Source organism: Hyaena hyaena, unplaced genomic scaffold, assembly GCF_003009895.1.
Source record: "Hyaena hyaena isolate Hyena2069 unplaced genomic scaffold, ASM300989v1 scaffold_839, whole genome shotgun sequence".
In the NCBI taxonomy this organism is placed as follows: Eukaryota; Metazoa; Chordata; class Mammalia; order Carnivora; family Hyaenidae; genus Hyaena; species Hyaena hyaena.
The window spans coordinates 288,945-314,963 of NW_024081463.1; the positions used below are offsets into that span (position 1 = coordinate 288,945).

At 39.5% G+C, this 26,019-nt stretch overlaps 1 protein-coding gene across 1 annotated transcript in view; it reads left to right on the plus strand.

The window, feature by feature from the left end:
* Positions 1 to 26,019, plus strand: part of KCNH8 (potassium voltage-gated channel subfamily H member 8) — a 365,145-nt gene that overhangs the window by 275,567 nt on the left and 63,559 nt on the right. The window contains exon 8 of the mRNA XM_039219708.1: positions 18,497 to 18,694. Coding sequence (XP_039075639.1) covers positions 18,497 to 18,694 — 198 coding nt within the window. The remainder of the gene's footprint in view (positions 1 to 18,496; positions 18,695 to 26,019) is intronic.

Consider the following 26,019-nt stretch of genomic DNA (forward strand, 5'->3'; position numbering starts at 1 on the left):
CTGCTGCTGATGGTCAGAGATTACAGGCTTATTTTTAGCAGAATTTCTAGCCTGAAATGGAATTCTGTCAAGGTTGGCTTTTTTGAGGGTGATGCACAGAAGTGTGGTATTTCTCATTTTACCATTTGCTTATAAAATCATGGGTTTAGTGCTAGCTAATCCCATTAATTTTTAAAATATATTGGTTTAGGTCTATAGGTTGCAAAGCTATTCTGTGACTGAAATGGCATATCTTGGAATATGTGGTGACTCTGACCCACTAGGAAATAACCAATAAAGTGATTAACCAATTAGCATGATTTAAAAACATGTAATAATTGGGGCACCTGGATGGATGGCTCAGTAGGTCGAGTGTCCGACTTCAGCTCAGATCATGATCTCACAGCTCATGGGTTCGATTCCCACGTCTTGCTCTGTGCTGACAACAGAGCCTGGATCCTACTTCAGATCTGTGTCTCCATCTTGCTCTGTCCATTCCCTGCTCTCTCTCTCTCTCTCTCTCCCTCCCTCCCTCTTTCTCTCTAAAAATAAAAAATAAACATTAAAAAAATGTCATAACTGAAGAGACATGATTCCTGTCTCCAATACAATGTTTTATATGTTTCATACAGAAAATGTTTGTTGATAGCCATGCAAATAAATTTGCAAATATCCAAAAATAATACCCTGGTGTAACAGGATTCTAAAGAGTTAGACCTTTTTAAATGAATAATCCAGTATTATTTAGTTGACAACTAAATATTTGTGACTCTGCAATTTTTCTGTTTACAACATGCTTAGTGAATGGTGTAAGCAAGTCATGTTACAGTAGCCATTCTTTTATTTTTAAAGTTTATTTAGTTATTTTGAGAGAGAGAAAGCAAGCTTGAGTGGGGGAGGGGCAGAGAGAGAGCGAGAGAGAGAATCCCAAGCACACTCCATATGGTCAACCCCAGAGCCCAAAGCAGGGCTTGAATTGACAAACTGTGAGATTATAACCTGAGCCGAAACCAAGAGCCCGTGCTTAACCAACTGAGCCACCCAGGCACCCCAGTAGTCATTCTTTACAAATGTCATGGCCATATTGAGTGGGTGTGTGACAGAGAGATGGGAAAGGGGGACAAATAGTAATTCATTGCCACTGCCAAGTTAGAGAATTTTGCATTCTTTAAAATTGGTGAGTCAAATACTTTTCATTCTTTGGAAGGGAAAGATTCCATCTTTGGATGGTAAGCTGCGTAGAATTATTTTAGGAAAAGTTTCTATTTTCTATGAGTCAATAATTGCATTGAGGCATCAATCAAATAATTTAAAAATCTTTATTTGACCAACTATTGAATTGATTTTGATGACAGCACATGTTTTGATCCTACCATTTTGAACCTCACATTTTAACTAACTCTGTGGATGTTTGTTTGTCTTGACCCCTAAGGACGTTTCCACTGTATATTTAGTAATACAGACATTTTCACTAAAACAACAACATTTCTGACTTCTCTTCTGGAAGGTACTTGCTGGAACTTCCTATACTAATTTAATTTTTGTATCAAATACCTATACAAAAATGTCAAATAATTTCTTTCCACTTTCTTTTTAAAATTTCTATTGAAATTATTTTTACCAAGATAAGTTTTTTTCTATGTAAATTTTAGACCAAAGATTTAATTCGTTAATCAGTTTTTTTTTCAAATTCCACATCAGACAGAATGAGTTTTCTTTTGTGACATTTCTACCAAGTCCAATTTTCTCAAGCAAGTTTTAGAGAACTAATTTTTATTAAGATTTTATTCTGGCGGGTGGGGGTGCGGGGCACCTGGGTGGCTCATTCAGTTAAGCATCCGATTTCAGCTCAGGTCATCATCTGACAGTTTGTGAGCTCGAGCCCACATCCACTCAGAGCCTGGAGCCTGCTTCAGATTCTGAGTCTCTCTCTATCTGACCCTCCCACTTGCACTCTCTCTCTCTGTCTCAAAAATAAATAAAACATTAAAGCCCAGGGGTGCCTGGGTGGGTCAGTTGTTAAGCATCTGACTTCGGCTCAGGTGATGATCTCACAGTTTGTGAGTTCAAGCCCTGTATTGGGCTCTGTGCTGACAGCTCAGAGCCTGGAGCCAGCTTCTCCCTCTCTCTCTGCCCCTCCCCTACTCATACTATGTCTCCCTCCCAAAAATAAACAAACATTTAAAAAAATGTTTTTGTATTGAAAAACAAGATTTTATTCTACCATCATTTTTTGGTCAGTAACAATTTTACTTTGTGCCATTTTAGCTACTGTGAATTTTATATTTTTATTATTTCTATCATGTTTACTTTGTCCCCAATCAATGTTTGCTGCCTTCAGTGTTCCTAAAAGATGTTTATTTTCAATCAAGTCATTTTGTTTGGGGAACTAGCCAATTTGAACACGCTCTAGTTTAAATATCATCAACTGTATTTGTTCCATTTCTACTAACCATGCTTATCAGAGAGCATAATTAAAATATGTTTGTTTCTTTGAACAAGGAGCAAAGAGCATGAGATAGAACAATGGTGGCGTCTAGATGGAGAGAGGCATCAAATGTCAAATCCAAACAGTGGGTCAAAATGTCCTTCAAATATTTAGACACTTTGGTGAAATCAATCAGGAGTCATATGGTTTTGCTAAGTGATGGTGATGCCTCGGTATATTTTATTATTGTCTGTAGTAACGGGTCATTTTATTCTAACACCCAAGTGTTCCCACGGGCATATGTCCATTTTTAGTTATATGCATGATATAAGATGAAAATTAATGGTCAACTCCTCTTTTAATGTAGAAAGCAAATTCGTTCTGGAATAATCTAGTTATTTGTGACACAGTGATGGAAGACTGCAAAAAAAGGTGAACAGGAGCCAAAGTTTTCAGCAGTAATCATACCCCGGGCACCATGACAGATGTTTGATAAAATTATCTTCCTCACACCTCTCAACTAACAAGAAGGCATTTTTAGTTCCTTTTTTAGTGGAAGAAGCTGGAACTTAGAGGGCCAGCTTCCCTGAAGTCAGATTGTTAAGTAGTCATGCAGTCCAAGCCATTCTGCCTACCCAGTGCCTGTTTTATATTCATGGCAAGTGTATCTATTCTGTGGTCTTTATGATTGAGAAGGATATGTTTTATCGCTTAATAAATATGTATCAAGTGCATATTAGGTGCCACACCCTGAGCTAGGCTTGGAAATCAAGTGTATAAGACAGACAATAATTCCTACCTTCAAGAAGCAGCGGTCGAAGGGGAGCTGCAGGCAGATAATCAGATGAGATTAAAGTGCAGTCAGGCCTCCAGTGGTGAGGGGTAGGAAACAGGGCTAAGGGATGGAGATGAAAAACTGATTACATAGATTACTGCAAAATGAGAGGGGAGAAAAATAAGACCTAAGTGAAATCACTGGAGGTGCGAGAGTTTTGCAAGATCCTTAAAAGGTTTCGTAAGTGTTTTAAGTCATAGAGATGATGATTCATAATGATTAGAAATTATAATCTAGATACCCGTGTAAGGCTTGAATGCCAACAACCTGAACTCTTCAGCTGTGAGCCTCTCGGAAGACTGAAAAGCGTTTCTCCTTCTACATTTATTGAATTTTGTTAGAACAAATGACCCTGAGATGAATCCCAAAAGGTTTCTCCAGCACTTTCTCAAAGCCTCAGTACCTTTTGCCTTATCGTTTCTTCAGAAGTTATTTCTATATATCAAGGATGTGCATTATCTTTTTGTGTTATAAATATTCTCAAAATAAAGTTGAAACCCCCCACCCTGACTGCCGGGAGCCGCACCGGCCTCTCTGGATGGCAGTCACAGCAAGGAAATGGCAGTGTTTGCACAGCTCCTGCCATGAGAAGCGAAACTAGTATCTCCTTCTGCTACTACTGACTCATGTTGGAAATGAGCCTGCTGGTATTGACCGGGCCTCACAATGTTCCAAATCAGACCAATATTCCCCACACAGATACCTCATAAGGAAGAGCATATTCCTGCCTTTTCAAAAGAGATTTTAGATGAAAGCACTGTAGATGATTGTCAAAAGGCTCTTCCTATGGGCCTTGCAGATCCAAGACTTAGAGAATAAAGGGGGTTAAGAACACAAGAATTACAATTGAGCCTGGCCCTGAGACAAAGAGCCTAATTTAGAGTTAAGGAACAGATAAGGGAAGAACTTAAGTTAATACTTACACCTTTTCTGTTTATTTTTTTTTTAATGTTTTATTTATTTCTGAGAGAGAGACAGCATGTGAGCAAGGGAGGGTCAGAGAGAGAGGGAGATACAGAATCTGAAGCAGGCTCCAGGCTCTGAGCTAGCTGTCAGCACAGAGCCCGACGCAGGGCTCGAACTCACAAACCATGAGATTATGGCCTGAGCCGAAGCTGGACGCTTAACCAACTGAGCCACCCAGGCGCCCCTACTTATAGCTTTTCTAACTGGTGGTATATGGCAGTCCCTTCCCTAAGGCCTACTTTCCGCAAACACCCTCCATTACAATGGAGGCTGGGATGAGGATAGGTAAGAGTAGCTAGAACATAACCCAAAAACAAAGGCAGACACATTTAGGGCCTCCATGCTGTTTACACATTCAGCGTCAAGTCAAAAAAGTTTCTACAAACAACTTATTAACCAGCTCAAAAACATTCGTCCTCTTGTGAGCCAATCAAAATGACTCCTAGCCTATCTATTACAACTTGACCTATGTCCTAATCTTAGTGTTATTAACTTAGAACAAATATGTATGTCATCCTGTTTTTCACTACGAGCATCCTGTTATTTCCTTAGTTGTAAGATTTACTCAACCTCGCTATGATTGGGGTAATTCTGCAAGAATACTTCCGAAAAACTTGTTCTTGTACACTTTTCAAAGCATCTTATCACAGAGTTTTCCATTGTAAAAATTCCTTTTTCTGATGCCATGTTATCATTTGACCTATAAATAAAGACACCAACACCGACAGTGCAGAAATGCCTACCTGGAGATCAGAGAGAATCTCAGGGCTCTCTCACTCTCTCTCGCCAAGAGCGTCCATCCTTCAGGGACCCCTGGACCAGCTGGAGCCAGCCTCCAGCACCTGACTCTATCAAGAATCATACAAACTTCATCCCCATATTATTTGTGATTTCCTTGTCTCTTTCTCTCACACACACATGCACATGCGTGCACACATAGACACACACTTGCATATCCATAGGGGGAGAATGATTTGACAGTTTTTCCTGTTGCTTTATGCGAAGGCTTAATATTCTTGCCACCGTGTTATCCATTATATCAAATATTAGTCCTCGATGTAGCAGTTTAAACCCAACTTCTCTTTTGGTGGATTGTTTCTGTTGATTTTTGTTGATTTTTTCATATCTTGGAAGAAAAGAAGGGTATCTTAAGTTTGCAAACTTGCAGGTTAAATATACTTTACACAACTTCCTGTCTCATAGCCTTCACTTCAGCCACATTGCATAAATTCCTTCTCTCCATACGTGTATTCAGTGTTCCTGGCCTGATGCCTCTGCACTCTCCCTAAACATCTGTTATTCTAAATCCTACCCATTCTGTGCAATACAATTTGAATCCTCTTCCTCCTTTAAATCATTTCTGATTGCTCCAGGAAGGGGCACTTAGTTCAAGTAAATGTGCACTATTGTTAGAGTTCCCTTAGACTGCAAGGCAATGATGACCCAACTCCCTTATCTTTGCATCTCACACAGTATCTCAAACATGGTCACTACATATTGCTAAGTGAGTGAATTAGTTAATTAATGAATTAGGGGCTATTGAGAGACTACTGTTCCACTGAACAGGTGGAAGCAATGAAAGTAATATTTTAGTGTCCTGGCTCAAGAAGGCCTCTCTTCAGGAGTGATGGGAGGTAAAGAAAGAGAATTAATCTGAATGTACACTTGGCTGGGAACTGGATGTGAAAACAGAAAGTTCGGGAACCAAGTCTTTTCATGAAGGTACAGTTGCTGACCAAAACAAGCAAACAAACAAAACAAAAACTGCCTTCAGTTCTGAGGCAAAACATGAAAAACAGATATGAACAATCTGCAGGATGTTTGGAAAAGGGAAACCAAGCACAGGAAGTGACGTCATGTGAGCTTGAAAAAGGCAACCTCCTAAAGTTGGAGAAATTGCAGCTGAGGCCTTGACGACTGTATTTTTAAACACTGGAAATGCTGCCATGTTTTGGACGAAGAGAGTAGAAGCAGGGCCGAAGAGTGGGGAGCCAGGGGAGGCATATTGGGCTCAATCCTAGTCGTAGAGAGAACCAGGGCTGTGACTACAGGGCAACTCATGTGTTCCTGGGTCCTCAGCAGTTAGAACTGGGAACCAGATCCTGCCTCCACCCTAGCCTGGACTCATTAGAGCCCTGGCTGCTTAGTTTCTTCCTGAGAAGAAACTGCTCCCTCAGCTCTGCTGAGCTTGCTACTGCAGCACCTGCCATATTTTCTCTGGGTGTTCTGGTACCTGGGACTTCCCTGTTGTCATTACTGTGTGCTTCTCACCCCCTCTGCCACATGCCCAGAGTGGGACAGCTTTCTCCCTGACTCGCCTCTACAAAACCTGCCCCTTGGCATTTGAAACCTGTTTTCCAGAAGCTGGACTAAAAGTATTTCAGAAGATACCATCCAATGAAAATATAAACACATTTGTTTCCCCAAATGGTTAGGGTCAGGTTTAAGCAAATGTGTAAATAAGCTATCTACTGTATGTACTTGGATTACAATATGAGTTAAACCAACTTTTGTGTGCCAGGCTGGTGACTAAACCATCTCCTCTCCTGCTTCCATTGCTTTAAATCCATTAAAAGGGCATTAATGTTGCCAAATAATGAATATGTAAATAGAGTTGGTGTCTGTGGGTAAAATTGAAGGTTAGATGCCGATGAATGAGATGGTTAAAGCATGATTCAAAGTACTTAGTTTATCTAATATTTTTAAGAAGGTCTAAGAAACTACTAGAAAAGTGGGTTTTCAGAAGAAAAACAAAAGCTGTGTGGTCTTTAATTTCTCCACAGCATGGGCCTGACCTATATAAAGTCTCTTGCAAAGTCCACAAGGAAAGAGTTCTATTCCTGGAAAATGAAGCCTTGGGGACTTGCTGAGAGTTCAGTCTCTGGTTCCAAAAAGCTTTCACGTTCCCCACTTTTGCATACACTGACCATGAACACATCAATTCCCACCAACTATCTCTGGAATAATAGCTAGGGCTTCCGATTGGGGTGGTGGGGAGGTGAAGAGCGGCACAAAAGTTTCCACGCTCAAAATAAAAATGACGCCATGTCTCCAGACCACATGTCCTTGATGATGGTGACTATAAGCAAGTGGAAGGGAACAGGTGGAAGAGAGCAGCAATTACATAGAAAAATCAACTGGAGCAGCCATTCCTGTGAAAGAGATGAAGTGAATCGAAAGCATGTTAATACCCAAACTTTGACTGACAAGAAGGATCAAGAGGTAGTATGGCATATTAACAGGTATAAAGACTCTCAACTAAGACAAATCCAGATTTAAAAGCCGGTCCTTCTTAACACACGTTGACTTTTGATCGTGTTTGATTTAGCCTTTCTAAGTACTAATATTTTAATACCAACAGTTCAGATTATAATGCTTGGCTCTTAGAATTGGAAGAGATTGTTACACAATATAGGATTAAAGTAAATAATACATAAACTATTCCATGATTGGGTGATCAGTGTGTGGTCTTCGGCTACAAAGACACAGACAAGAGCACTACAACAGACTTTTTTTTACCACAACGGACGAAGTAGCGGCAAAGCAGATCGATGACAAAATACTCTGAGCCTACGTCCTATCCATTTCGTGTGTCTTCAGTACCTCATGATGGAAAGTGGCATTTGTAGTATGAATGGCGCAAAATCCCCGATGTGCACGAATGATGTCATTGTGTAAGTTATTTCTATGTGTTCATTATTTTCTATTGAGGTAAATGAGATGCTGGGTTCACGTTTTATACCGATTTTCAGGAATGAAGGATTTTAGAAGTGTGTAGTACTTTCAGTAAGACAGAAAACCTTCATTCCTTTCAAACCACAGCGGCAATAAGAATAGCTTTTTACTAGTGCTTATTGTGTTTAATACTGCATTCCACGAAACCTTTCTGTGAATTGTGTCACCTGATGTCACAACTGCCTATGAGGTGAGTTGCTGTCATGTTCTCCATTTTAGCAAGAAGGAGACAGGGCCCAAAGAGGCCAAGTAACTTAGCCAACATGACACAACTAAGTAGTACTTTCCTATGCTATACTGTCTGCCTTCTGGGTTGTCCAGGTTTACTGCACTGCCTGGTCTGACACATTTCTCTGTTGTCACGTTTCTGGTCCGCAATTTTCCTGTGTCTCTTGTTCCTCGATTCGTTGCCCGTATGCCCTCTATTCTACTTCTCATTTGTAAAACTCTCCACGCCACCTGTAAGTGTCTTGGGCGCACCCCATCACCCTATGTTTACTTCACATCCGACCACTCAGCCACATGCTGGCTAAAAACTTATTTGGAATGCTCATGGTAACTTCCATCACTTACTGTATTTCATTCCCCATCAAGCCATCAAACAAAGTTAGTTATATGTTTTTAAATGCGTTACTGTACATGAATTAGAATCAGGTCTTCGAATGGAGAACAGGCCGACACCTCAAAGTTGGTATTTCATTTAGGAGACTTGGGCATTTCCTAGAAACTTGAAGAAACTGCCTTTGGAACAGTTTCAATACCAAGTGAAGATAAATAAAATCCACAGGACTCTTTGATGAAGTACAGTAAAACCTTGGATTGCGAGTAACTTGTTCTGCGAGTATTCCGCAAAACAAGCAAACATTTCTAATAAATTTTAACTTGATCAAGGAGAGATGTCTTGGAACACAAGTAGTAAGTGACACCGAAGGTCATGTGATCACAACTGAGCCAATGGTTCTTGATATTCGCTTTGATATATAAGTGATTTGGATTACAAGCATGTTTCCAGAATGAATTATGCTCGCAAACCAAGGTTTTACTGTATTTGAATGCAATATTCCAGCATATTATGTGGCTTAATTTATTTGAGTTGCTTTTATAATTGAGATGTCAGAAAATATATCTCCTTTAATGCATTTGGAAGAAATGTAATTAGAACTTTATTTTGAAGTTCTGCAAACCAGAGAAACTTGAGATTCCTTTTTAATGGATGTCAAAGCCTCTCCTTCTAATTTAAATGACTGCCAGGCAAGTACTACCCCTGAGAAATGGTTTGCAAATGTGAGATGTGTCCATTTCTCCCCCCTAGATTTGTAGCAACTCTAAATCTTTGAGAGAAAAGAGAGAATAAGATGGAAATTGGGGGCAGGTAATGAAAATAAACTTTAGCATACCAATAAAGTAAAATAATTTGGCCGGATTCAATTATTTTTATCCTTAATTATTTTCTTGAGATAGATTTTTGTCCCTTTGTGCAAAGGATGAGTGCTTTAGATTAGAATTTTCTTACTGAGTGACAAGCTGTCTTTGTAAATGAGCTCAGCCATGAATGCATGTCTCACAAACCCTTTAAGCCCTAAAAAGCATATGAGCAATTCCTCAGGAAAAAATACCCTGTTCAGGCAGATCTGAATGGTGAACTGAGAGTGGTATGAGCATATTATGTAGGACAGTTAAAGGTAAATAGTTCATAGTTTATGTTCTGTTAACTTAGCCATAAGCCTAATCTTTGTTAGAGTTTCCTCTATTTTTAGCCAAGATTTGAGAGGCATTTGGTAGTGTCCCAGTTGGCTGGAAACAGATGGCCTAAACTGCCTCTTCTTAGGATCAATCAGGAAGCTCTATAGTAGATGCCCAACTGTGGCTTCAGGTTATTTTACATTTCATGTTCTTTCTAGAGTGTTTTTGTTTGGTTGGTTTTGGATTTGTTTTTTTGCTTCATGTGATGACAATCTATTTTGGTAGTTTATTATAGTGTGTAATCTTTAAATTCATTGCTTAAGTGAAATGCTATACCTTAGTAATCAATATTCAGGACATTTATTTTGAACAAACTTCATATTTAAATAGACTTTAGAGAACTGGCAAACTCTGGGCTGGTTTAGCTCAAGTGGTACATTTTTTTCTTGATAGTACCAATAGAACATAATATTGCTTCAGAAAAATTATTCAGCAGTGGAAATAGAGCAGAAATGGTACATGCATCAAGATGTGAAAACCTTCCATCCTTATCCCATCAATATTTGCTAATGGGCCACCACTCAAATAATTAAAGACAAATAAAAAATGAATTCATAAGATCATGTGTTATTACATAAGCATTTTGCTTTAGGAAAGTTGACCATTTGTGAAGAAATGTCACAGAATCTTATTTCATAAAATCTGTGAGATCTGAGAAAGATTACTAAAAGATTAAAAGAAAAGAGATTACTCAATCCAATCACCTCATCTTCAAGATGGAAAAATGGAAGACTAGAAAGGCTATTGGTGCATAAAGGATCAGACATCAACTTAATTAATGGCAAGGCCAAGATTAGGACCTCCATCTGACTGATCAGGACCTGACTCTAAGTCCGATCTCCACTATTCTTTTTGTTTCAGACTTTTACCTCAAAAGTAGGTTACACCATTTCAGAAATGTTAAGGCCCCTCTTAGTTTATGAGAACCAAAATGTGAGGTTAGTGGGAACTCCAAGCAATGGATTTCCTGTTCAAATTAGGACCCCAGATTCACTGATGCCTTCTTCTCAGTGGAATCAACAAATCAATATCTAATACCACTGTAGCCTGGTGCCTCTCTAGTCTTATCCACAGTCACACCATGTAACATGGGAATAGAGTGGAAGGTGGAGAGTGAGTTCTGGAATCTAAGTCTCTGAACTTCTCCTTAACTTTATTCCTACATTAAAATCTAGAAAGTCCATAGTTTAGTTAGTAGTAACATGCCAATGTTAATTTCATAGTTTGATAAATATTAAGATGCTGACATTAGGAGAAACTGAGTGAAGGATATAAGGGGATTCTTTGTACTCTTTGCAGATTTTATGTTAGGTAAAACTATTGCAAAATAAAAAGTCGGTTTAAATAAAAAAACAAACACAACAGGAAACTATTGTGGCAGGCACTAGTTGAACTTTAAGGAATGGAGGTAAATATGTGGATATTTTAAGAGACAGTGAAGGGACACCCGGGTGGCTCATTTGGTTGAGTGACTTTTGATTTCAGCCTAGGTCATGATCTCACGGTTTCGTGGGTTCGAGCCCCAAATCAGGCTCTGCATGAGGAGCCTGCTTGAGAGTCTCTCTCTGCCCCTCCCCTACTTGTGCTCTCTGTCTTTCTCAAAATAAATAAATAAACTTAAACAAAGAGAGAGACAATAGAGATGAAATCTCAAAGTTTTTTTGTGGTATTTTGTTTGACTTTCACAACCCTTTTTGACTGTATAGCAGTAAATACAATAACTCACACAAGCTTCGGCTTTCCATTGCCCCAGCATCACCACCCCCACAAACCCACATAGACACATGCACACACTCAGACTTCTGACACCCCTCTTGATATCTCTCGATCATCCCTGCAGCTGGGCAGGCCCGCACATTGGCCTCTGGGGAGAGGCTGAAGAGACCAGAGAAGTTCTCCTGCTGTGCCCCACAGCCCACAGTCATGGCCTCCCGCGGCTTTGCCTCTCCTAGTCAGATACCTCTTGCCTTAGGACTCACAGCGTTTTTCTACCTCTCATCTGAATGAAGTCCAAAAGGATTAAGTATGGAGGGAGGGGAAGCAAATGTTCACCATAGTATTTTCTACGCTTGGAATTTACATTAGAAACCTCTTGATCCCTGTTGAAGCAATATTCAGGTTCTAAATACCATGTTATCCCATGTCTACATTGTGGGTTATATTTGGATACTTCCTCTATTTTCTCTGTTATGATATGTGCCTTAGGGACACAATCCCCCACGCTAAGGAAAAGTGGCCACTGGAAATGCAAACTTATTTAATGACGGTTTCAACAAGCACAATTAAAAAGATCATTTAAAGTGATTACTTCTTTAGAAGCAGTATAGCGCCAGGATCATGCATGTTTAGTTAAAAAGGCACGGATTTACCTCTCAGTTCTAAAAGTCCCCTAACAGAAGGGAGAGAACTGCTGAACTTCTCTGTTGGACTCTATCAGTTAAAAAAAAAAAGGGGGCAGAGTAGTTGTGATAGTTGTATGAAAATAATGTTATGTGAAAGCCTAGCAGAATACTTGGCATTTAGTGAGTGTTGACAGCTGTTGCAAATGTTGCTGGTACTGCCCGCCCCACCCCCCACACCCCCCCACCTCCCAGCCTGTGTACCCTCAATCTGTATGACTGCTATCTTTAGAATCTCTGTCTATGCCTGAGGCACTGTCTTCAGATGTCGAAGGCTCCTTTGCTAGCAGTCATGGCCATGGTGGGGAAGTCATGCTCCCTTAGAGCTGCCCTCAATCAATGATGGCTGGTAGTTGGTGTATATATTCCCCTGCTCCAACGGGTGTTGCCTACACTTGGTCCAGGGGTTCCCCAGGGGGCTTAAGCTCCTATTGCCTATAGGGATAAATTGATTCATTGGCTGCCTCCACTCTCTGTGTCCCTTCGCTACTGCCTCCTAAAGATATTTACTGGATCTAAGACTTAAATAAATTACTTGTAGTTAAAGCCATGCCTCAGGGTGGGCTTCTGCGGAGCCTTATCTAAGACTGTTTCTTTCTTACTATGTACATATACCATAATAATGAAGGGCACCTCGCTTGTAAAGACATTGAGTTTCACTACAGCACTAGTACTCTTGGGCCTATACATGTATTACGTTGATGCACTGTGCATAGTGGCCAAGAACCTGGGTTCTGACAGCACACACATCTGGATTAAAACCCTGATACTGCCATACTGAGCAAGTTATTTAATCTTTCTGAGCCTTAGTTTTCTCATATTTAAAATGAGGAGAATGATTTCTAAATCACTATAATGATTAATGAAATAATGAATCAAAATATGGATGATAAGTGTACCTATTCCATACAGTTAGTGCCTGTAAATGACACAGAAGATGTACTGCCTTAGCGGAGTGTCTGGGGCGCAGGAAGCCGGCAGTAAAATGTAAACTATGTGCCAACCTAGTAACACGAAAACGCTAGCATGGACTCCATTCTTGCTTCTCACTATACCCTAATGCAACGTGATTCGTTCATACCAAATTAAGTAAAAAAAATTCGTTCATACCAAAATCATACCATTTGATTATAGGTATGATTATGCACGTGCTAATCCGTTCTCTCTTTTCTCTGTCTATACAAACACATCTTAACGCACACGTATAAACAGGATTTAATAAGGCTATATTTTACTGGATAGTTTTTCATATTACGAAGCTATTTTATATGACCAAAGAAATCCATCATAGGCTTTCCTTAAATAACATGCTCCTATTCCTTTTATTAAACCTAAAGTCTCTGTTCGTTGACCAAATGCTAACCTAAACTTTTTAAGACTACATATGTTGTATAAAGCAGGTCACAGCTGTACAAACTGTGTACACACACACACAGTAAAAGTAAGTAAATGAGAGTAGGGAACCTAAAGAGTAAAATAATCAGAAACTCCTATGCAGTGTTAAAAGTGTGTAATTAAGCAAAATCCTGGGCCCATGGTAAGTATACCATGAAAAATATGTGGACTCAATTATGCTAAGTTACAGGCTCTTCTGGGCGTGATCATTAAGAGTCATTCTATCTTGAGGACCCTGGGTGGCTTCATTGGTGAAACTTCTAACTCGATTCTGGCTCAGGTTATGATCTCACGATGGTGAGATCGGTCCTGCATCAGGCCTCAGCACTCTCTGCCCCTCCCCCATCCCCCTCTCCCTCAAAAAAAAAAAAAGGAGTCATTCTGTTTCTAAAATTTATCTTTGTTTCACAAATCTACTCTTTTATTTATCTAATCAATTTTAGTAATGACAGGGTTATTGTATGATGTCTTTTGTTTTTATCAAATGGCAATGTATTCAGTATATTTAGATTCTACTTTGTGTTGTGTATGTGTTTTTCCTCAACATTTTCTTTAGAAAAAAAATTATTTTTGAGCAGAAACAGACAGACTGTTCTAGGACATCCCTTCCTTTAGAGATGAGTTTCTTCAGCATAAAAAAAGCTTGGCTTCCAAATTGGTTAAATGTTTCTTCTATACAGTACAGTGACGTGTTGTCTTGTTATAGTGAACATGTGCTCACTTTTGGACTAGCTGTTCTGTGAAAAAGTTTTATTTAGCCCACAGAGCCAATCCCAGGATTTGTGGGTGTCACCTCCTTTCCGTGTTACCAGGTTTTGTCATCATCATTATTGCTTTTGCTCTGTCAGCTGTAACACGGTTTAGTAGCAACCTTTCTTAAAAAACAAGATGCTTCTGAAAATAGACAGAACAGTTGGCTAGACAGAAGAGCGGTATCAACAAAAGTAGGTCTGTTGTTCCTCTGTGTTTTGCGCCCTGAATTGCTTCTGAGATAGCTTCGCGCACTGTAAATGAACAGGCCCTGGATGAGGTTTGAAACTAATATGATCTCTATGTCCTGATACAAACTTTTATTCTGGTTTTATTACAGAAACCAATCTATATGAAAACTGATTTACTGAAGAGAATTCTTCAGTATTTTACTTTTGTTCCAATTAAGAAATTTAGCCAACTATATTGACTGGGTTTGTTCGCTTTTTTGTTTTTAAGTGAGAAGACTGGGTTCTGTAAGGTAATGAATACCTTAATTCAAGATCAAAAATGGGTCCAGCTCTTTCTTCATGGTCTGATTGTAGAGCTGATTCAGGCAAGAGGAATCAGTAGCTCTATTGTTTCTGGGGTTTTCTCTTTCTCTCTGCATCAACTAAAACAGAAATTAGGTCATGCAATATTTACTCTGTGGGTAAGATAACATTTTTCAGCCTCCCAGTAATTAGCAGGAATGACTAATATGGAACAAAAGGACAAGCCCCTGTAATCACTTCTTTGTCCGGCAGTAATAAGACAGCATCGTTTTAGAGCACAAGTTGGAAAACATTTGAGAAATTCTCAGCCCAGCAGCCATTCAGCATCCTGTGGTTCTCCATACCTGACAGCGTCTGGATCAGATGCCTATGGGGACACTATGCTGCAGAAATCGACATCCTGACTATGACAATAAATTCAGATGTTTTCTCTGCTTCCTGATTTTGCCTCTGTGTCTGCTCTCGCTTCCTACGGTGCATATAAATATACCAGTAATATTTTTTAAATGCACATTTGATTTGCTTTTGTGATATCTCATCAGTTAATCTTGGATACGTTGCCTTTATTTCTAAATCTTTTTCGATACAAGATTAAACTCAGTTTTATCAAATCACCCCTGGTCACTTCCTCCTCCCCCTCATTTAAAGTTCTACAACAGAGCTTTTTAATCTGCTCTGTATGAAAGGGCTTCAGGAAGCCATGAACTGACAAAATGGATAGAGAGAGGCGCAAGTATCTCCACATGTACTTTGTTCTGACAAAAGAATCACATCTTTCTTCAGATTCATAAATAGGAATAAAACTCCCTCAGGTTTTTTTTTTTAATTTACTTATTTGAGAGAGACAGAGACAGCGCATGCAGGGAAGAGGCAGAAAAAGAGAAAGAGAGAATCCCAAGCAGGCTTCATGCTGCCAGGGCAGAGTGCAACCTGGGGCCCAGCTGAAACCATGAGATCATGACCCGAGCCAAAACCAAGAGTTGGACACTTAACCGACTGAGCCACCCAGGAGCCCCATAATTCTCCCAGTTTTAAGAATTACTGTCATCTGGATTTTCTCCCTCTTATTTCTATTAGCTAGGAAATGCTAATCCCTACAGTTGGTTTTTCTGACTACAGGGAGTCACCACCTGCCTCTTCTACTATAGTTCAGTGTTGGGCTCCTACTTTCTCTTGCCTTCCTGGATTTCTGTACTTTCTTGTTCCCATGTAAGTAAGAGAAGTGAGGAGAAAAGAGATATAATGCACTAAACCTCAGCCAGTAATTTAATTCATCACAGCTCCACAAGTAAGATAGTATCCCTGTTTTTACAAATGAGAAAAGTGGAGCTCAGAGAAGTTAGTCATTCCTACAGCCTATAAATGGAGGAGTCCAGATTTAAATCTGTGTTGAATCTAATGTAGGAGAGGAAAGTTTTTCTCTTCTCTTGTAGGTTCTTTGGCTGGCCTAATGATTACACTGACATAAGACAGGAAAACAGAAGAAAAACAAATTTAATTTAGTGCATATAGGAGTTTCACATAGACACGAGAGGGTCAAAGACAGGCAGTTGAGACTTATATGCCATCCTGAGCTAAGGCCAAGGGGGCTTCAAAGGGAAGAAAGACAGTTCATTGGAGGGTGAGAAGAGCAAATGTTCGGTAAACAAATGTTTGCCGTGCCATGTCGACAAATCTTTCTGATGTAAAAAGTTATCCCTGGTAATAGCTCTGTTCTTGGTACAGAACCCGTATCTAAATTCTTTCAGACAGTTGATAGGGAAGTAAAAAGCTCCTCTTGAGTCCATTAGGCTTTGATAATAATTCAGCTCAAATAATTCACATGCCCAAGTGGCACATTGGTGCCAGCCTGCCCCGAGCCCCATCACTAGAGCTTATTCCTTCACAAAGCCTTTCCAGACAGAGTAAATAGTCATAGCTTACTAACAGCATCACCTTTTATAGCATGTGACTCATATTTCATTAGTATTCTTGGTCATCCAAACATATGTTCATTATTCTAGTACAGGTTTACAAATGCACATACACTGTGTTATTGCATCAATGTTGTCATACTATCTCATACTATGGTAGAGTGCAAGAACCACTGATACATTCATTAATTCATTCACTTTTTAAAGTGCCATTTATTAAACTTTACTTGTCAGTGCTTTGCTAAGTTCTGGAATAGTGGTTCCAGGTTCTGTCTTCACATCAGATTCTACTGGGGAAATTTTAAAAAATACCAGTACCTGGTCTTGGCACCAGAAATCTTGATGCAGTTAGTGGAGGTGGCACAGGGCAGTGTGGTTTTAAAAAACTTTCCCAGCTGTAGCCAATGTTGCGGACCATTTTTTAGAGCATTGGTTTTTCAAAGTATGGTCCCCTCCATCTGCAACATCAGCGTCATGTGGAAACCTATTACAAAAACAGATTCTCAGCCCCCACCCGGCCTCCTGAACTGTGCCAGAAACTCCAGGGATAGGACTTGGCGATAGCTGTTTAACAAGCCCTCTAGATGTTTCTGAGGCAAGCTAAAGATTGAGAAACACTTTTCTAGAGACATAGAACGAATAAGATGAATAAGACACAATACTTGCCACTAAACAGTTCTCCTTGGTCTCAAGGAATTCCCAGTTGTTTAACATGTGCATTTTTATTACCTAGCAGAGTTCCATAACCTATAACTTTAGTTGATAATGACAGCATTATTACTACTTAAAAAGTGTAATGACTTCTATCCCTTCTTGGGCAGCCATTAAATGAAGTGCTTACAAGAACGTAGCGGTCAGTGCATAACATCTCTTAACAAAAGTCTTATGAACCTTATGAGTTCAGCTGAATTGCCACAGTGTTTTGTAACATTCACACACAAAGAAAGAGCAGGAAAGAGAGAATCTTGAAATACAAAATCTTAAAGGATAAATATTTCCAAGAAAGGATTTTAAAGTGGTGTTTGTGCTGTGTTTCCATTCTATTATCATCAACGGCATGCTTGCAATTTCTCATCTTTATTAATGTAGCTTTTTTTACAGCTTTATGACAGCATAGTTGACATACAATAAACTGCATGTACTTAAAGCTCTTAATGTGATCAGTCTGGGCACACATATACACCAGTATTATAAACAACATCCAGTTCTGTTACAGGTACCTCTTAGTAGGGCAGTTTTCCCTGTCCACCCCCAAATGGCAGAATGGGGCTGCAGAGAAGGTTTCCTGAGGAGGTAGCATGAGCTGAGGCTCCCAAGCCAACTAGATGTCAGCCCAAGCGAATAAAACAGGGCAAGGTTTTGCAAGATGGAAATAAAGCACATTTCATCTGCGTGAAGTCTAGCTCCCTGTGGTTGTTGCTATGGATCATCATGTAGGGTTTAAAACTACCTATTAAACCCATTCGTCTCTTAAAATTCCATCTGACATAGGAGGAAAGGAGCTTAACCACTGCAGAAATCCACCACCCTGTTTCTGACAGTAGCAATCCCAGTTTCCATCTCTGTGGGTAGAGCCTCCTGCATTGGGGTAACCTGTTTAGCTTTGACCACCCATCTGCTCTCAGATGCACACTTCTTTGCTGTGTGTCTTATATAGAACAGCTTGCATAAAAGTGATATTTTTGCTTTTGTAGCAATGGGATCTTATTCCTTGCCTTTAACTCCCTCTTAATTTTTCTTTCTTCTTTCCCCTGAACAAATCAGTGTGTCCCTAAATGTTCATTATCATCGCCCCCCCAAGTGCTAATACTGGGACTTTATGCCGTGGCTTTAAGTTCTCACTCTTTCTTCCATTGCAGGTTGGCTTCATGAGTTGGGAAAGAGACTAGAATCTCCATACTACGGCAACAATACCCTGGGGGGCCCATCCATCCGAAGTGCCTATATTGCCGCGCTATACTTCACCCTCAGCAGCCTCACGAGTGTGGGGTTTGGGAACGTCTCTGCCAACACAGATGCGGAAAAGATCTTCTCCATCTGCACCATGCTGATTGGTGGTAAGGGAAATTCTTTTCATAGCAAGAGAAGGAACAAATATCTGTAATACGATTCCTGTTATGTTTGTTCTGTCCTAAAACACATTTAAGTGGGAAGAGTCAAAAAGTGCTTATTAGAAAACCAGTGACAAATACTTTAATATACATATAGATTAGCAGCGAAAGTCTATGATGTCAAAGAATTCTATTTTCTGGACAGATGAAGGTGTAACCATTTACTTGAGGACCGATTTTGAAAGGGCAGGAACTTTGTTTTCTTGTGAATTACATGAGTTTGAGTTGCAGGTGTATGTTTGAAACTCCATTGTGTCATCTCAAGCACGGTGTTATCAAATTTTATTAGTATTAATAGAGTGAGTTAAGGATGTTTGATAGATCACTTAGTTAAAAATTAAAACAAAAACAAAGAAAAACACCCAACAAATAACAAACATTTAACATTTTAAAATTGTTTTCATATTCCATTTTCTGTGCTAAATGCTTCAGTACAACATCCTGAGTAATTCTAAAGGCAAGTCCATAGGTTGGGCACTATTACTCTCCCATTTAACAAATAGACGAATCATGCACTATTGTCCCTAAGCCCCAAACCTGACTTCTGTGCTATGTTTTGTAATGCTGGAGTTTGGACGCTGCAAACCTCATTTCTCTTTGCTCGCTGACTTCATTTACTTCTGCCGGTAGGGAGCGCCAGAGGGAGGCTGGAAAGCAGGAGGTGGTGAGAGGAGACTGCTTCTCTTGGCGCTTGTTGTCCCTTCAGCAGCCAACCACCCAAGCAGCAGCAAGTGCTGAGTGCTCAGCACCCTCAGGCACTCCAGGAGCCAGCGTCACTACATCTTCTTGGAGATCTCCGCATCAGTTAGGGGCACCCCCACATCCAAAGTGGGAGCCCTAGTGTCTCATGGCTCTACAAACTCCTCTTTTGGGCCTCCATGTTCTGATGATCTCACTTTTTCCCTTTGTTTATCCATCTCCAAGGACAGAAGCTCCTCTGGACTCTCTTTTTGTTCATTTAGCTCTCTAGCCCCAGGAAAACCAATTCTCTATAGTGAATTTCCTCTGTTGAAATATTTAGTTTAATTTCCCTTTTCTAAACCTCCTAACTGGTAACGGGATTGACACATTATCCACATATTCCAGATGATAAATCTAAAGCTTGGAGAAATAAAGTAACTTTCCCAATGCCGTGCAATCAGTAAGGAAAAGAGGCCAAGCTTGAACGCAGATAAATGCTTACTTCCATATATAAAGACATATTTGGAAATTTACTGAATTACAAGACTTCTCTCATGGAGTCGTAGGAGATGTAGATGTTTACCTGGATCAAGTAAACATTCTTCTTAGACCAGAATTCTTAAAGTAGGGTTCTATCAGTATTTTCTGCCCCATAACAATTCTCCCCCAAAGCCTATTTTATCATGTTCTTTTAATGGCCTTAATCCCAGCTATCACTTAGCATTTTTTGAGCCTTATAATAGAGGATGGTTCCTACCAGGTTCCTTGCGTGGGAGATGTAAAATGAATATGTGGGGCTTTAAGAAATGACTCATCCAGCCTATGGCGAAATCAAAGAAGTGTAAAGCCAAGCCTTCCCTCAAGGAACTTATGATCCAGTTTGGAAGATATGGACTGAAAGATGTGGGAAGAGCTGTAATAATATCAGGCAGTAAAGCGCTAAGTGCCAAATCTGTTAGGAAGTTCAGAAGCAGTAAGAAAACAAGGGCCAGGGATCGGGAGAATTTCTTGGAAAGGCTGTGCTTGTGGCAGAGCTGCTGAAGCGGCATCCTGGGACTGCAGCGATTGTAATGGGCTCTGGGCTGACGTACAGCAGCAACAGCCTAGGGAGCAGAGAATAGGAATTCTCATTTTCTGAAGAGCTACAATGTGCCAGACACCATGGTGGCTGCTTTATACCCAGTATTATGACTTCTATAATTGCCGATCTCCTCGATTGCCTATCTCTCAGCTTAGCAAAATGACAGGCATTTTGCCAATATGCACAGTTTATATTTATTTAATATTTGCCCATACTCCTTTCTTCTACTCCTGATGGAAAGGTGGGAAACTGCTCAGATGTTCAAGGATTAACCTACTGACTTCACGTTTGAAGAACCTGCTTAGATAATAATCCCTATGGATCCACATAAAATATTGTGAGTGGTCCTGAATTGGAAATGGTTAAGGCATAAATTATTCCCTGCTGTTCACTGTAAGTAGAAAGCAATGCTGGTCACAGGGCCAAAAAATATGGGAAGTAATCAGATAGCGTTTCTTTGTCACTTGTTAAATGTTCATCGATCCCATTATCTTGGTGCAAAACCAGTGCTCACTTGTCAGTGGCTTTAAGCATTTGAGTGACTTGGCCAGCACTTAGGAAATCACTGCTTTTGAATGGCAGATGACATCTAAGTAACTTGAATTTATTGGTTAAAGCCTCTCAAATTTGTGTTTGTGGGAAACAACTCTATATTATTGTGACAATTACCTTAGGCTAGAAGAAAGGATGTCTGCATTTTAATTTTTTAACTATTTGCATGACTTTGAGAGCTCATTGTAAAAGCTCATAATATGGGACACAGTGCTCATCTAATTCTCATAACGCTATGAGATACAAGTTACTCACACCTTAATTTAGACGTGAGGCAGTGGGGCTTTAGTGAGTTCCAGTGCTGGGATTCACTGAGACCTAGCAAACTTCTTACACAATATCCACTTTATTCACTTAATTCCTACAAATATACAGAAATAATTTATTTTTAAAAAATTATAGGTATATATTCCTATGGAGTCGAGTCTGACACATCTTACTAGAAATCTCCATCCAAGGCTGATGAAATTACTAATGACAGGGATGCAATATTTACTACAGAAGCAGGTGGGAGCAATATTAAGTGTTGCAGGTGACTCACTGGCTGAGTGAGGACATGGAAGGGGAAGCTTCCGTGTGAGTATCAGAAATTACAGTTTGTGCTAACCACTGATTTATGGGAAGACTATTAAAACTATCAAAGAGATAATAATGGAAAAAAAAAACCCCATACCCAGACAAATCTTTGAGATTTGAGAATTCTGAGACACCCAAAGCAAAAAAAATTACTTTAAAAGCTTCAAACAACTATTACAGTTAGTAAGTGAATGTTGTAAGGCCGATGGGTACAAGTTCAATATGCAAAAATTAATAGTATTTCTATATGCTAGTAACAAACAACTAGAAAATGAAATATAAGCAATTATTATAAAGGTATCAAATGTAGGAAAATATCTTTTAAAATGTGCAACTCTACTATACAGAAAACTACAAAGCATTAGTGAGAAAATTTACAAGGGGAGTCACAGAAGGGTATACACTGCTGATCGTTTTAAAACTCAATATTATAAAGATACCAGTTTTACCCAAAGTAATCTAAAGATTCAATGCAATGCCAGTGAAAAATCTGGTAGATGTGTGTTGGTGGGTATGTGTGTGTTTGAAAAATGACAAGCTCTTTCTAAGGATTAGTGGAAATGCAGAGCTAAAACTAGCCAAAGCAATTGTAAAGAAGAACAAAATTGGAAGATTTGTGCTACAACTATTCAGATGCACTGTAATGTTACAGCAATTAAGAAAGTACATGTTAGCCCAGGAACAAATGGGCCAGTGGAAGAGTACAGAAATAGGCCCACACTCATAGGGACATTTTATGACACAGGTCACATGCCGTGTGAAGTGGAAATGCTTCTTTCAATAAATGTTGCAGGGTCAAATGTATATCTGCATGTTGAAAAACAACCTTGACTCCTCTTAAAACTGTGCGTTAAAATTAATTCCCACTGGAGCCCTCACCATAAGGGGAAAAAATGGGTAAAATGAAGTACAGAATTTGTATTTTTCAAAAGATGTTATTTAAGAGTGTAAGGAGGCAATCCATAGGATAGGAGAAAGTATTTGCAAACACTTATCTGATAATAGGCTCCTATCTATTATATATAAAGACTGCTTACAAAACAGTAAGAGAAGACAACCTATAAAGGCATAAAACCTCTACGAAGTACTTCACAACCAGATTCCCATGCCAAATAGACAATAAAAATATAAAAAGATGCTCAACATCATTCATCAAGTAAAATAAGATCAAAAATTAGATAGCGTTTACATTCACCAGAATGATATACTTTAAAACAATGACAACATGGGGCATGTGGCGCGGGGGGCGGGGGGGGGGGGGCAGTAAACTGAGTCTGACTCTCACTTTTGGCTCAGGTCATGATCTCTCAGTTTGTGAGACTGAGTCCCTGGTCTGGCTCGCACTGACAGTATGAGTGCACACTCTCGCTCTCTCACACACACAAAATAAATAAACTTAAAAGAGAGAGAGAGAAACGAAAAGTAAGCCAAGCTTATAGATTGCAATATAATTCACAACTGTGGTTCCCTTTGGTAATGAGGCTGGTTAGTGTCTGTGAAAGGGACACAAAGGAGGCCTGGGGTGCTGATAATATCCTATATATTCATCTGGAGGGTGGTTCAATACAGTGAGCAATCCATTAAGTATGTGTGTAAGTTTCTTCATGTGTCATTGATATTAATTTTGCCTTGTAAAATCATAATAGATGAGCTAAAAATAATAACCACTAAGTGTGGGACGGGAAGGTAGGCAGCAGTGAGCTGAGTTCTTACCTTTTTTTTTTTAATTTTTTTAATGTTTTATTTATTTCTAGGAGAGAGAGAGAGACAGCGTGAGCAGGGGAGGGTCAGAGAGAGAGGGAGTCACAGGCTGAAACAGGCTCCAGGCTCTGAGCTGGCAGTCAGCACAGAGCCCGACGCGGGGCTCGAACCCACGAACCGCGAGATCATGACCCAAGCGAAAGTCGGACGCTTAACCGACTAAGCCACCCAGGCGCCCCCAAGTTCTTACCTTTGATGGAAGGTTGTTTTTAGGTTTTGTCTCAACACGATGAGCCACGCAACAGAAGTAAAATTATGTTGTCTAAAATATTGGTAAAAATCACGAGAGGACCTAAAACAAATCATTTTAAAAGATTCCCTTTGGAGACTGGGTTGGGGGTGACAGGATGGGTTTGGGGCTAAACTGTTCATAATAGATTTTCTAAGCTAATTGCTTATGATTACAAAACTTTTTAAAGAAAGTATCAAACGACCAGAGGTTCATTTCAGTTCCATAAATATTTATGACACACATAAGTTATGCCAGGCACTGTGCTAGATGCTGGGGAAACAAAATGACTAAGTCATGGTACTTTCCTTCGAGGAGTTCACAGTTTAGTAATGGAAATAAGAACTTGGGCAGATGATGTTCTTTCTTTTCTCATTTTAATTTTTCCTATTATAATGCACATTTCGAAAAGACTGAAAAATCCACAGAAAAATTAGAATTGCATAAAATCCCATCACCAAAAGATAATCTTGTCAGTCTTTTTACACATATATAACTCTTTCTGGCAATATTTATATCAGTCCTGCATATCATTTTTGCCACCAAACAAAATATAAATGAGCGTGTTCCCACACTTTAAAAGTTCTTCTATCACACCTAGTAATGGCTGCCAAGTATCACCTAACGAATAAACTCCAACTGATGGGCCCGTCAGCTCAAGCTCAGAGGTTAGATAAAGCTTTCTAGTGAAGGTGACTCATCACTGAGGACATGTACAGGTTGAAGGCGGCATTGTCATCCTGAAAAAGGTAAAGTGAAATTCCTAACAGTTAAGGCTTTCCTTGGGTCCTCTCATCCTATATATATATATATTCCCCTGACATAATTTTCTTGGACCCATATGGGCTGTGGTGTTCACAAATTTGGGCTTTTTAAAAGATGTCTACACTGCCATTTAGGAAATTGTTCTCACTCTGTTTTCTCTTGCCATCTGCCATCCACAACCCAGTGTACTCCGGCAGGAGGGGAAAATTCCAGGTCAGTGAGTAGGTGGGAGAGAGGAGGAGGACAGCTAAGATTACCCAGAGCCGGAGCTCTGGTCTGCTTTTATACCAGGAGCAAACAGTCCCTCTGTAGAGTCTGAAGGCACTGGAAGGTGGTTGGCTAACGAGCTCAGCAACGATGTTAAACCTCAGGAGAGTCCAAAATCCAGAGAGAGAAGGGGGGAGGGAGAAAAAGGGAAGGAAGGGAACCAGAGGGGAAGGGAAGAAAAAGGGGAAGGGAAAAGAGAAAACAAAGGAAGAAAAAGGAGACAGAGAGGCAGGCAACCCTCTAGGAAGGCTCTTTCATTGAAGGTCTGTTTACTTGCTTCTGAGATCCCCATTATCGAGCTTTCTCCAAGACTTGGTATTAAGGGAGATTTTACAAAATGCGTTTTATACAAAATTCCTACACAAAGCAAAAGAGCCTCCCACACACTCAGCAGCAGCCCCAGCATGCTACTTCAAGAATTATATACATCAGATTTGCTAGGAGTAAAAGGAAAAGTGAATGATAACTTCTAAACCGACCTGGATATTGCTGTTCTTGAGTCAAACTTTAATATGATTTGGCCTGACAGTTACATACACTCTTTGCCAGTGTGAAAATGATAACCAGTGAGAGAGATGCAAAATACCTTTGGAGACTGAAAAATTATGGGAGTTGGGGTTTTACTTTTTTAACTACTTAAATTGGAAGTATTTGCCTATGCTGAAATTATGGTGACTCGAGTCTAGACTAGGACTTTGCAACAACACTGAGAACGCTACAATTAATCCAGTAATTCATTTTATTGATAATGTACAATTAGGATGCCAAATGGTCTGAACATATCACTTCTCTTACTTTAAGTGCTTTACGCACATTATAATTAAGCAAAGCAAAGTTAAAATCATACACATAATTAAGGAAAGCAGTGTTAAAATAAATGAAATAAAATTGTTCTTAGTACTCAGTTTAATCTTGATGAAAGACTATTACATACTTTTACAGATGGTGGGGCTTCCAAGCACTGAGCCCATAAGTATATTTACTGAGCCTGAAATTGGTGTTTAATTTCTTTGACTTGGAGCAGAATTGCTTCTTTGCTGAGTGTTTATCATAAATAGAGGTCTCTTCTTCCAAACAAGATATCTGACATCAGAGCCACTGTGCTTCTAGAGAAGAATGGGTCTCTATTTGGAATTTACCAAGAGCCGCTCAACAGGAAGTTATTAGGCATATCTATTTTTCTTAGGATAGTTTTGACCTGTTGGAAAACGTTTCATTTTTTAAAACTTAGGGAGAATATATACGTACCTGCATTTGTATGGAGCAGGCACTTATTAAATATTCTTGAATTTCTTTCATCAAGAAGTTATTTCCACAAACAACCACTCTTAAATATTTATGAGGTTGCTGGAAAACCTT